Here is a 13,871-nt window from a genome sequence, read left to right on the forward strand (position 1 = left end):
TTTTCTACCATAGGGGCGTTCCCAACAGTAACTGGCAGCGTGCCCATGTTGGCACATGCTGTATGGTTACCACATGGGTAGTGCATGAGCCCTTGCCGCTAAGTCAGTGGGTGGTGGTAAGGGCTCAGGCCGTAAATAGGCACGTGCTAGTTTTAATATTAGCACAGGCCCATTTCCTGGCCCATTAAAAAAATAGCCTTTTTCCCAGCCGCAGTAAAATATGGCCCAGCGAGCGCCTAAAAGCCATGCCCACACTACCGCAGGCCACTTTTTACTGTTGGTTTGTAAAAGGACCCCATGGGTCTCTTTTACTAAGCCAGGCTAGCAATTCCTGGCACCGCAAATGAGAGAAAGCCCATTCAATTTCTATGGGCTTCCTCTCATTTGCCGCTGGGAATCGCTAGCGTGGCTTAATAAAAGAATCCCTAAGGGATTAGCACAGGAACGCTCCCTGACATGCCTCCTCCCCTCAAAAAAAAATAGAAAAATGTTTGAGCGCGTGGATTAGTGCATACCAAAATGGCACTTACCGCAGGATGCCTGAGTGTATCTCTTAGTACGCTATTTTAATCTGCGTTAGGCAAGCATTAGCACCTAATGGAGCTTAGTAAAAGGGTTCCTTAAATAATTCTAGGTGGTTGTGCGAATTTACTAAAGATTTGAAAGAAAAATCCCCTGATGTGATTAGAAACTGACAAAACAGACATTGCATGTATTTTATCAAGCCTCTTGAAATTTGCCAGTCACTCAGGCTTTCTGTTTTATGAAATGAATCTTTGCTATTTTTAATATGACATAGTTGGGTTTCTGCAAATATCTCTTAGGGCACTGTTTACTAAGCCACGGTGCAGGCGTTCTAACTTTGTAGCGTGTGCTAAAAATTAGCACGTGCTAACTGTAGAGACACCCATTATATTCTTATGGGTGTCTCCAGCGTTAGCGCACGCTAAAAGGTTTGTGTGCCTACAGTGCGGCTTAGTAAACAGGGCCCTTAATGTTCTATCACATGCAAAATTCTGTCTTCTTTTGATAAAAGCCGTGCATTCTTTGTCTCATTTTTACCTTGTTTCTATAACATCTCTGACCTTCTTTCGTAAATTAAAACTAGGTTATTGTGCAATGAGGTTCAATTTGTTCATTTATATGAACCTTATGTGGACTGAAAAATCAAGATAAATCTTCATGCAGAGCATACAATCAGATTACCAGTGGACTATATATTTACGTTGGGTCTGATAGCAATCAATGGCTTAGCTTCATTGCATTTCTAGATGTATTTGCACCCAGTTGTCCAGTGATAGTGTCCTCATCCTGGAAATAATTTAGTTGCAAATTGACTGGAAGATGGTGAAAATTGAAAGTTAAAATTAGAAATACTCATAATAAACAGCAGAAAAAAGGTCAGATGATGCCGCACGGTGATGAGATTGGAATGGTTGGTAAATGAGGTTTTGTGTTTGTCGTGAGATGTATGTGACATGCCTGCTCAATGCTGTTGTAATATCCAGCCTAGCAGAAGAGATTATCTGGCAAATTGACGCTGGAAAGAATTTTCTGATGGACTGGGAAATTAGAATTGCACTCTCTCCTTTAATGTATGCAAGTCTTGCCCACGTTCCATAGCTGCTTCAGGCATAATATTAAATACAGTGTGTGACACGTAATATTAGAATTATCTATAGAAAACAATTATATTTTTAATATTTTGACCAGCATGCTGAAAGATATAGGGCTAGATCTATTAAGCATTTTCCACAGACAGAAACTGGGTAAAACCTTTTAATACTGTCAAATGCCTACATTTTATATTGAAACCATCAGAAGATTTTCACACACTATAGATATATTTGAAATAATTAATATTAAAGATATTGAAAATTCATTTATCCCTTTCATTCACTTAGGGGCCCTTTTACAAAGCGGTGGTAAGCCCAACGCGGGCTTACTGCATGCTAAAACTGAACTACCACTGGGGCAATGTGGCAGCCGGCAGTATTTCCGGGTTGAACGGGCATCATTTCCGGCGCTCCATGGCAATTTTTTTTGTCAAGCGCAGCACTAACCTGGTGGTAATTGGACATCGCCACGCGCTGCCAAGCTACCACCGGGTTACTACAGGAGTCCTTACCACCACCTCAATGGGTGGCAGTATTTAGATTGTGAGATCTTTGAGCAGGGACTGTCTTTTTGTGTATGGTGTACAGCGCTGCGTATGTCTTGTAGCGCTATAGATGTGATAAGTAGTAGTATTAGTAAGTGCTCCCCGCTGTGTGGCCATGCGGTACGAGTTATCTTATTGCATAGCCACTTTTTTGGCTTTTTTACCTGCTGCAGTAAAAAGGGCCTTGGCGCATGGGTAAAATGGCCCCCACCGCAGCCACAGGGACCTTTTCCCGCAGCTTAGTAAAAAGACCCATTAATACTGTTGCTATTTAGCCTTCAGACCTTTATCTCTCTCAGTAAAGTGCATTCAGAACCACACAATTATTGTAGTGTTCTGTTTTAGGGGAAATGTTGTTTTCAAAAAATCCCAAGTCCACAGTTTAATAGAGTCAGCCCTTGTTTCATTTTAATGAAATATAGAAATTCCAGCTTCAGTTGCTGGTGAGAGCTTGTTATTGATTAATCTTTCAAGGCAATTTAGGGTTATCTAAACAAAAGAGAGGCGTATATTTGAAAGTGTGTTTATAAAGTCTGCTTACTATAGTTGGTAGCCAGAATGTGTCACCATTTAAATTTAATTAAATAGCATAATTTCCAGTGGAACAAGATACAAATAGTGAGCTTTTCTTCTCCTCCCAAATGCTTCATGTCTAAATATCCTATATAATAATTTGCACCTCCGTCTGGATGCCTGGGTTAGTAATACACTTCCCATTGGTCCACCCTGGCGATGACGTCAGAGGGCGGATCAGTGAGAGGGAAGGGAAGCCAGCACCAGCCAGCCACAGAACATTGGAGGTGAGTAGAGAATCGCCCCCTCCCTCCCCCCGTCCTCCCTCCGAGTTCCAGGCCCCCCTCTCCTCCAAGTTCCAGCCCCCTCCCCTCCGAGTTCCATGCCCCCTACCTCCCTCCCTCCCTCTCCTCCCTTCCTAGTTACAGGCCCCCCTCCCCTTTGAGTTGCAGAACGCCTCCCTCCCTCCCTCCGATTTCCACACCCCCTCCCTCCCCTCTGAGTTCCACACCCCCTCTCCTCTGAGTTCCACGCCCCGCACCTCCCTCCCTCTCTCTCTCTCCCCTCCGAGTGCAAGCACGACCTGTCCTCCGGCAGCCCCTCACCTTCCTGCGTGCCGGCTGTAATTTAAAAATTCTTACCTCGGGGTCCGGCGTCAGCAGTGAAAGCGAGCAGCACTTCAGACTGCCTTCCCATCTGTCTCAGCTCTGCCTCTGGGCGGGACCAGAGGCAGAACTCAGACAGATGGGAAGGCAATCTGAAGCGCCGTTCGCTTTCACTGCTGACGCCGGACCCCTAGGTAAGAATTTTTAAATTACACCCGGCACGCAGGAAGGCGAGGGGCTGCCGGAGGACAGGTCATGCTTGCACTCGGAGGGGGGAGAGAAGGGAAGTGCAGAGGTCTGGAACTCGGAGGGCAGGGGATCCTGGAACTCGAAGGGGGGGCAGGGGGTCCTGGAACTCGAAGGGGAGGGGTGCCTGGAACTCGGAGGCGAGGGAGGGGCATGGAACTCGGAGGGGACGGGGGCTGGAACTCGGAGGAGAGAGAGAAAGGGAGGGAGGGGCGTGGAACCTTGCTAGCGTCCATTTCATTTCTGTCAGAAATGGGCCTGTTTTACTAGTATAGAAATATGTTGTTGTTTTTTTTTTTAAGAAGGCCTGTGCAGACTCAATGACAAACTTTCCCTCAGACATTGTTTAGTTGTGACACTCATATTTAGAAAGTTCTGTTGCAAACAGACACAGTTCATATACCAGGCAGCTAGTGTGCCATGGACATACTAGACATGCACTTGGCGGCCCATTCATAACACCTCTTACCAGCCAAAATCCAGTAGTAAGAGGTGTTTCATTTGCACCCCCCAATAAAGCTGTGCAAATGTTTTAACACCAAAAGTGAAAAATGTGAGAAATGGAGTTTTCATCTCTGCAAGTCACTTGCAGATTGAAAATGTTCTACACCCATGGATTCTGCATGCTTTTTGCAAGGTTAGGAATTTATTATAGAGGCATCTATACATGTAAATAACACATTTGCACAAGTAGATTGTCTATATATGTAAACAGAGATATCTCGAAGCTGCTATTTTCATGTGTGGATGCTCCTAGGATGCAGAAATTCATAGGGCGTGACTTATGGGCATGGTGTGAATGGGCTGAAAAATTATCCCCCGCATTCTATATAGTGCGCCTAGAGATCCGTGCCGAAATCAGAGTGGATTCTGCAACAAGGCGTGCAATGTAATCAGCGTTGATAGCAGCTCTTAACAAGCACTAATTGGCACTGATTAGAATTTACATGCACAACTCGCTAAGCGCATTCTGTAATGAAGTGCGCCAAACATCTAACACACACACAGGCAAAGGGGCGTGCTTATAGGTGGGGAAATGGGCATCTTGTGGGCGTTCCAAAATTTACGTGCGTCAATATAGAATATGGCTCAGTATGCCTAAATGTACTCATTGGGATTTACGTCATGCTTTTGTTGGTGTAAATGGATGTGCTTTATTTTAGGCTCTGAGATATCAACTAAGCGTATTCAATAATTGGCACCTAAATCTAGGCACAGATTATAGAATACACTTAAAGAGGCATATTTTCAAAGCACTTAGAGGCTTATTTTCAAAGCACTTAGCCTCCCAAAGTTCCATAGAAACATATGGAACTTAGCCTCCCAAAGTGCTTTGAAAATAAGCCTGTTAGTCGGCACTGATTTCAGCGCCAATTTTGTAGGTGCAATATATAAGAATCTCCTTCTCTTTGTGTACATTCTCATTTTGCAATGGGAGTATAGATATGGAGCAGGATTTTAAAAAGAGCGTAGAAATTGTAATTGAGATTTCCAGGCTGGGATGTGTCAAGTTTTGGATGTTTGTGTGGTGAGAGCATCCTTTTTATAACCATCAATATCCAAAATATCAACAAAGCAAACACTGTAGCATAAATGTTTATTTGCTGGCACACAAACTTGTATGTTCTGAAATGGCCACATACACATGTGTGTGCTGACACACAAACAATTATATCAGTCATGTTATAAACATACACTCCCTGATATTCAAAACTGTTTAACTGACCAGGAACAGCTCCTGGATGGTTAAATGGCAATAAAGCTCCTAACCATGTGCAGTCAGCAGGAGATAACCAGTTATCTCCCGCTGAATATCCCGATTAGCCGCTAGCCACTAACCAGCTACATTGCGTGACATAGCTGGTTAGGCGCAGATATTCATTGCCAAAACCGGCTATGTTGAGTGCTCAAAATAGGCTGCTTAAATAGCAGGCCTATCTGCCGCTAAAAAGCTAAACGGTTAGCACTGAATATTAGCATAGTCGGTTAACATTTTAGTGACCATAATAAATTGGATATTCAGTGCTGGTCACCGGATATGGCCCAGCATTGAACATTTGGGTTTAACGCTGGCAGCAGACAGCATACGAGCTGCCTGCCGCCGGCAGAATATCAGGCCTACAATACTTTATAAATATTCAATATTCAAAAATGATTAAAGTGGACAGGAGAATTTCCTGCCCTCTTAAATCACTTGTCTGTGGCTATCCACTGATATTCAATGGTACATAACTGGTTAACACCGTCGAATATTCACAGCTGGCACCTATGCAAAACCAGCTAACTTGTGGGTGTTACAGGGCAGAGTTGGCATTTATAGGGTTAAGTGTCAATGTTCAATCCTTAACCACATAAGCTAACCTCTTAAGTTGGAACACATAAATAGCAGTCCTATCTTTGAGGCCCTTTTACTAAGCCGCTTAGGCACCTGCGCGTGCCCATTGCGTGCCAACTCAGAGTTACCGCCTGGCTACCGCGTGGCCCGTGTGGTAATGTCAGATTTTTTATGCACATCTGCTACGCGCGCCAGAAAATATATTTTATTTTTTGGAGCACGCTGAACATCGGGCGGTAACTCCAACTTGACGTGCCTAGGCGATTACCACACGGTTAATGCGAGAGACCTTACCGCTAAGTCAGTGACTGGCGGTAAGATCTCAGACCCAAAATGGACATGCGCCAATTTTGATTTTGCCGCATGTCCATCGTCGGCAAAAATTTTAAAAAGGCCTTTTTACAGGTGGCACTGAAAAAATGGATCTACGTGTGCCCGAAACACGCTCCTACACTACCGCAGCCCATTTTTCATTGTACCTTTGCAAAAGGACCCCTTTAAGCGGTTCATGTTATGCAGCCTTGGGCTGAATATTGCAAAACTGGAGAAGTGTGGGGAGCTCTGTGACAGCTTTGTGAAAAAATAGACATTTAAGTTTCTAATATGGGTGGCATAAACATTTAAGTTCTGGCATGTTGATGATACAGTGGGGGAAATAAGTATTTGATCCCTTGCTGATTTTGTAAGTTTGCCCACTGACAAAGACATGAGCAGCCCATAATTGAAGGGTAGGTTATTGGTAACAGTGAGAGATAGCACATCACAAATTAAATCCGGAAAATCACATTGGGGAAAGTATATGAATTTATTTGCATTCTGCAGAGGGAAATAAGTATTTGATCCCCCACCAACCAGTAAGAGATCTGGCCCCTACAGACCAGGTAGATGCTCCAAATCAACTAGTTACCTGCATGACAGACAGCTGTCGGCAATGGTCACCTGTATGAAAGACACCTGTCCACAGACTCAGTGAATCAGTCAGACTCTAACCTCTACAAAATGGCCAAGAGCAAGGAGCTGTCTAAGGATGTCAGGGACAAGATCATACACCTGCACAAGGCTGGAATGGGCTACAAAACCATCAGTAAGACGCTGGGCGAGAAGGAGACAACTGTTGGTGCCATAGTAAGAAAATGGAAGAAGTACAAAATGACTGTCAATCGACAAAGATCTGGGGCTCCACGCAAAATCTCACCTCGTGGGGTATCCTTGATCATGAGGAAGGTTAGAAATCAGCCTACAACTACAAGGGGGGAACTTGTCAATGATCTCAAGGCAGCTGGTACCACTGTCACCACGAAAACCATTGGTAACACATTACAACATAACGGATTGCAATCCTGCAGTGCCCGCAAGGTCCCCCTGCTCCGGAAGGCACATGTGACGGCCCGTCTGAAGTTTGCCAGTGAACACCTGGATGATGCCGAGAGTGATTGGGAGAAGGTGCTGTGGTCAGATGAGACAAAAATTGAGCTCTTTGGCATGAACTCAACTCGCCGTGTTTGGAGGAAGAGAAATGCTGCCTATGACCCAAAGAACACCGTCCCCACTGTCAAGCATGGAGGTGGAAATGTTATGTTTTGGGGGTGTTTCTCTGCTAAGGGCACAGGACTACTTCACCGCATCAATGGGAGAATGGATGGGGCCATGTACCGTACAATTCTGAGTGACAACCTCCTTCCCTCCGCCAGGGCCTTAAAAATGGGTCGTGGCTGGGTCTTCCAGCACGACAATGACCCAAAACATACAGCCAAGGCAACAAAGGAGTGGCTCAGGAAGAAGCACATTAGGGTCATGGAGTGGCCTAGCCAGTCACCAGACCTTAATCCCATTGAAAACTTATGGAGGGAGCTGAAGCTGCGAGTTGCCAAGCGACAGCCCAGAACTCTTAATGATTTAGAGATGATCTGCAAAGAGGAGTGGACCAAAATTCCTCCTGACATGTGTGCAAACCTCATCATCAACTACAGAAGACGTCTGACCGCTGTGCTTGCCAACAAGGGTTTTGCCACCAAGTATTAGGTGTTGTTTGCCAGAGGGATTAAATACTTATTTCCCTCTGCAGAATGCAAATAAATTCATATACTTTCCACAATGTGATTTTCCGGATTTAATTTGTGATGTGCTATCTCTCACTGTTACCAATAACCTACCCTTCAATTATGGGCTGCTCATGTCTTTGTCAGTGGGCAAACTTACAAAATCAGCAAGGGATCAAATACTTATTTCCCCCACTGTATGTTGAAACTGCAGCAGGATCTAAGACAGCAAATAGCATGTTAGGAATTATTAGGAAAGGAATGGAAAACAAAAATGAGAATGCTATAATGCCTTTGTATTACTTCATGGTGCGACCGCACCTCAAATACTGCGTACAATTTTGGTCACCACGTCTCAAAAAAGATTAGAATTAGAAAAGGTACAGAGAAAAACGACGAAAATGATAAAGGGGATGGGACGACTTCCCTTTAAGGAAACTTAAAAAGGGTAGGACTTTTCAGCTTCGAGAAAAGACGGCGCAGGGGAGATATGATAGAGGTCTATAAAACAATGAGTGGATTGGAACGGGTAGATGTGAATCGCTTGTTTACTCTTTCCAAAAATACAAGGACTAGGGGCATTCAATGAACCTTCAAGTGTACAGCGCTGTGTACGTCTAGTAGCACTATAGAAACGATAAGTAGTAGTAGTATTTAGTAGTAAATTTAAAACAAATCAGAGAAAATATTTCTTCACTCAACATGTAATTAAACTCTTGAATTCATTGCCAGATAATGTGGTAAAAGTGGTTAGCTTAGCAGGGTTTAAAAAAGGTTTGGCTAATTTCCAAAAAGAAAAGTCCATACACCATTATTAAAATGGACTTGGGAAAAACCTCTGCTTATTTCTAGGATAAGCAGCATAAAATCAGTTTTACTCTTTTGGGATTTTGCCAGGTACTTGTGACCTGGATTGGCCACTATTACAAACAGTATTGGGTTTGATGTACCTTTGGTCTATCCCAGTATGGCGATGCTTATGTTCTTATATTGATATGTCATAGCATAAGTGTTTATGTGCCCATTTTGACTCATTGATATTCTAGACATTTATGTTTTTAAAATGGATGCTCCTGATACACATAACTAGTGCATAAACATCTGTTTCTCCGTGTATTTTAGAACAGGTTCTACGTTGGCAAATGCTGTTCTAAATTACTAATGGTACTGAAAGTGTCAACCTTGATGCCTTAATTCCAATTAGTACATCCTTACTAAAATGCTGCTTCACATGTATAGTTTTGTTAAAAGGGGAATTATACTTTAAAATGGTGGCATTTATATTGGCCAGTGATGCTGCACTTTTTTTCTATGTGTAGTTTTTTGACATAAGTACATAAGTAATGCCACACTGGGAAAAGACCAAGGGTCCATCGAGCCCAGCATCCTGTCCCCAACAGCGGCCAATCCAGGCCAATGGCACCTGGCAAGCTTCCCAAACATACAAACATTCTATACATGTTATTCCTGGAATTGTGGATTTTTCCCAAGTCCATTTAGTAGTGGTTTATGGACTTACCCTTTAGGAAACCGTCTAACCCCTTTTTAAACTCTGCCAAGCTAACCGCCTTGACATCACTGCTTCTGCTGTTTTTGCTGGAATCTTTATGTGCATTTTGCAAAATACTCAACATTCAGTATACAACATGGTATAGAGGCATATTTTCAAAGCACACGATAACCTAAGGAACCATGTAAGTCTGAGGAGTCCTTTTAGAAAGCAGCGGTAAAAAGTGGCCTATGGTAGTGTAGGTGATTATTTTGGGCGCACGCTGGCCCACTTTTTTACTGTGGCTGGGAAAAGGCCATATTTGAATGGGCCGGGAAATGGGCATGTGCAAAAATTAAAACTAGCACGTGCCTATGTATGTCCCGAGCCTTTACCACCAGCTATTGACGTAGCGGTAAAGGCTTATGCGCTACCTGTATGGTAACCATGTAGCGTATGTCAACGTGGCTGCACTGCCGATTGCTGCCAGGAACACCCCCTGTGGTAGAAAATAGAAAAATATTTTCTACCTTGGGATTCAGCATGCGCCAAACTCAGAATTATGGCTGGGCACATGCGCTACCCCGGTGGTTGTACTGATTTGGCGCGTAGTACCCATCCATTAGCCCTCCTGCAGCTTTGTAAAAGGGACCCTGAGTACTTTGAAAATGAGCCCCATAGTCTACTGGTTTTGCATTAATTCCACAAGTTGTGACTTTTTTTTTTATTTTGTTTTTTTCATAAATATTTTCTACTAAATACTATGGCAAATGTTTTTGTATAGAGTATCAGCAAAACATTATTCTCCTATTCCTGTACATTTACTCATCCGCTGAAACCCTTTATTGTTTACAGAAACTTCTGTGTGCTTATTAGTTGTTTCATTGGTATCTGACATCATATTATATCTATGTTATTTGAACGTTCTTCCATGCTGTCTATTATGGTATCATTTGCATTGTACTGACAGTTATCATATTTCTCTTATATGATGTTCTACAGTGCTCTTAAATGTGTATATTTCTCTACTGTTTCTAGGGTTCAGTTTGCCATTTCCTTGTTTACCTCATTGAGGGGTCCTTTTACTAAGATGTGCTGAAAATGGCCTGCGTGTTTTGGGCGCGCGCAGATCCATTGTTCAGCATGCCTGGAAAAAAATGGCTTTTAAAATTTTTTGCCGAAAATGGACATGTGGCAAAATCAAAATTGGTGCGCATCCATTTTGGGTCTGAGACCTTACCGCCAGCCATTGACCTAGCAGTAATGACCCATGCGGTTACCAGGCGGTAATGAGCTATGCGTGTCAAATGCCACTTGGCATGTATCCAATACATGCATCTGAAAATAAGGACATGTATATCGGACGTGCGCCACAAATGAAATTACCGCAAGAGCCACGCGGTAACTCCATTTTGGAGTGAGTTGAGCACACATAGACGCTAACGCAGCTTAGTAAAAGGGCCCCTGATTGTATTTATGCTTATGTTTTGTCATTTTGGAATCCTTTTACTAAGCTGTGGTAACAAGTGGCCTTAGTGTACCTTGCACAGATTTTTCCCATAGACTAAGGCCATTTTTACCGCAGCTGTAAAAATGGCCTTTTTCTATTTCTTGTATTACTGGCCATGCACTAATGTCGAGAGGAGAAAGGTACGGTAGTAGATGAACCCTCCAACACACACACGCACACAGACGGTCGCCACAAACATTTGTTATGAAATTGCCTCTGAGACTTGACATTTGCTATTTATGGGGTCCTTTTACAAAGGTGCGCTAGCAATTTTAGTACACGCTAAAAATAAGCATGCGCTAAATGCTAGAGATGACCATATATTCCTATGAGTGTCTCTAGTATTTAACGCGTGTTAATCATTAGCATGCAATAAAAATGCTGCTGTGCCTTTTAAAAGAACCCCTATGTGCAGCATACTTTACCCATGAACTGGTCGGAGCCAAAGCTCTACTGCCTCCTCTCCACTTAGGAAACTGGGGTCACAGTCCATTCCCTTTCTGCAAGCCAGTGTCCACTGTCTGAGGATTTGTTCAGAGAAACAGAATCAAGTACTCCTGAAGTAGGCGGTAACACCGAAACACGGTTCTGTGTCAAGTGTTAGTAGCAAATTCATACTAAATATTCCTAGCGACCATCTGTGCTTGTGTTGTAATTAGCATGCAAGCATTAAAAACAAATGAGTGTGTGTGTGTGTGCGCTTACCACCACCCATTTTTAGGTGGTTAGGGCTTACACACTATTCCTGCACTGATTTGTGCAGAAACCCCCTTTCTCCGCCCCCAGAAATATTTTGTAGCATGCACACATTTGGCACTTACTGCAGGATGCCATTTAAGCTATGTTAGGCATGCGTTATCATCTAATGCAGTTTAGAAAATGAGGCCCTTTGTGATTTTTATGCTGCTAACAAAATTGTAAGTTTTATGTTAAACTGTACATTCTGTACAATGTCTTGGGTGAATGTCTTCATATTTGGGCCTTTTTACCAAGCTGCGGTAAAAAGGACCGTTCGTGCTGCGCGCTGAGGCATTTTTTACCGCAGCGGATATAAAGGCTGCATAAATAAATGCCCATGCACCAAGCAGAGGGGGGTGGGGAGTGTAGCACTTACCACCATTCATTGAGGTGGCAGTAAGGGCTCCCGTGCTAACCCGGCAGTAGCCGGGTAGCGTTCGGTGCTGCCTGATTACCGCCAGATAACCACCGTGCAAAAAAATCGATCCCTGTTTACCCCAGTGCGGGAAATGGCGCAGGGTGGGGCTGGAACTACCACCGGTGCCCGCATTGGGCCAGCGGTAGTTTCAAATTGGCACACGGTAAGCCCAACTTGGGCTTACCAGCACTTTGTAAAAGGGCCCCAAGGACAGTTAATAAAACCCAATAAGCAATAGCATTCCTAATCCTGAAAATGAACACATTTAGTTCCAAGCTTTGGTGTCCTTCTCTTTTTCTCTTTTAATACTATTGAAAAAATGCTGGACAGTCTACATGCTCCTACTTGGGTAACAGGCTATAATTTATGTATATATATATATATGTTTTTTTTTTCTTTTATGAACAGGAACAAACATACTTGAGAAGGAAGCAGCAGCAAATTCTATAGTAGGAAAACAACAACATTTACTGCAAGCTAAAGAAGAGGGCAGTGCTTCTAGGAGAGCCAAACCTGCTGGTGACAGTAAACTTGGTCATGAACAGGTAGATATGATAGAATTAGTTCAAGAGTGAAATCAAACTGTTATACTGTAATTCAGAATTGTCTCTCGGCTAAATGCATTATCAACCTGATTGTCAAAGCTTGTATTCCATACACAGAGAATGGGAAAAGAAAAGTCTTACTAAATCAAGTCCTACATAGCAACATATGTCTTTATTTGATATTTTCCAGTTTTTTCAGTGTCCTTATTGCAACTACAACAGCAAGGACCAGAATCGTATCCAGATGCATATCCTCTCCCAGCATTCCGTGCAGCCTATCATTTGCTGTCCTCTCTGCCAGGATGTCCTCAGCAACAAAATGCATCTTCAGCTTCATCTGACCCATTTGCACAGCGTATCTCCAGACTGTGTGGAGAAGCTACTTATGACAGTAAGGATTACAGATTATTTATTTATTTATTTTATAAGATTTATATCACTCCGGTCTGAAATATCTTGCTTCTAACAGACAACAAAATAAAACCATTTAAACAATGAAATGTCACAAACAAAAATCAACTAAAAAACATTAAAGCCAGTAAAACACCCATACAACCAAAAGCTTACCCTACTTCTAAAAACCATATACTGAGTCCAGTGCCCGAGTGAAGAAAACAGCTTCAGGGGCCCTTTTACTAAAGCATAGTGTGTGCTAATGGAGATTAACGTGTGCTAAATGCTATGTATCCTATTTTATACCTATGGGCCATATGGCCTTAGTGCATACTGATGTCTGTTAGCGTGTGCTAAGCTTTAGTACAAGGGCCTCTTAATGTGCTATATTCAAAGGGAGTTGTGTGTTCACAGGCAGCCAGTGAATACATAACTTCCTATGTGTGAATTTATGGCCACTCTGTTGGAATAGCCCAATATTATCCATATAGTAAGAGGCCTGATTTGGGGTGGAGTGAGGGCTTTTGAATTATCTGGATAATGGCAATATTCAGCTGATATCTGAATAAGTTGTACATTCAGTTTGGGCTTGATCTTACATATAATGGTACTGAATGTACGTATTGATTTAAATGCCAGTGTCAGTGTTTAAATTGATACAGTCACTACTGCAACTGAATACTGACTGCCCCCCCCCCCCCCCAGGTTTCTTATGGAATATAAGAAAATTGCCTTGTTGCAGATAGGCGGGTAAATTGTTCTATAGAGTAGGTCCAGCAATGGAAAAAAACCATAGGAGCATGTTTCGACCAAACAAAATGGCTTAAAAAGAACACTAAGCGCATTCAACTCTTGTGAATGTAAAGACTGAAAGAGAAG

At 42.8% G+C, this 13,871-nt stretch overlaps 1 protein-coding gene across 1 annotated transcript in view; it reads left to right on the forward strand.

Moving 5' to 3' along the window:
- ZFHX4 (zinc finger homeobox 4) overlaps nucleotides 1-13,871 on the forward strand; it is a 414,465-nt gene that overhangs the window by 311,308 nt on the left and 89,286 nt on the right. Inside the window, exons 6-7 of the mRNA XM_030215674.1 lie at nucleotides 12,493-12,599; nucleotides 12,790-12,990. Coding sequence (XP_030071534.1) covers nucleotides 12,493-12,599; nucleotides 12,790-12,990 — 308 coding nt within the window. The remainder of the gene's footprint in view (nucleotides 1-12,492; nucleotides 12,600-12,789; nucleotides 12,991-13,871) is intronic.

The sequence above is a fragment of the Microcaecilia unicolor genome, chromosome 1 (genome assembly GCF_901765095.1).
Source record: "Microcaecilia unicolor chromosome 1, aMicUni1.1, whole genome shotgun sequence".
Taxonomy (NCBI): Eukaryota; Metazoa; Chordata; class Amphibia; order Gymnophiona; family Siphonopidae; genus Microcaecilia; species Microcaecilia unicolor.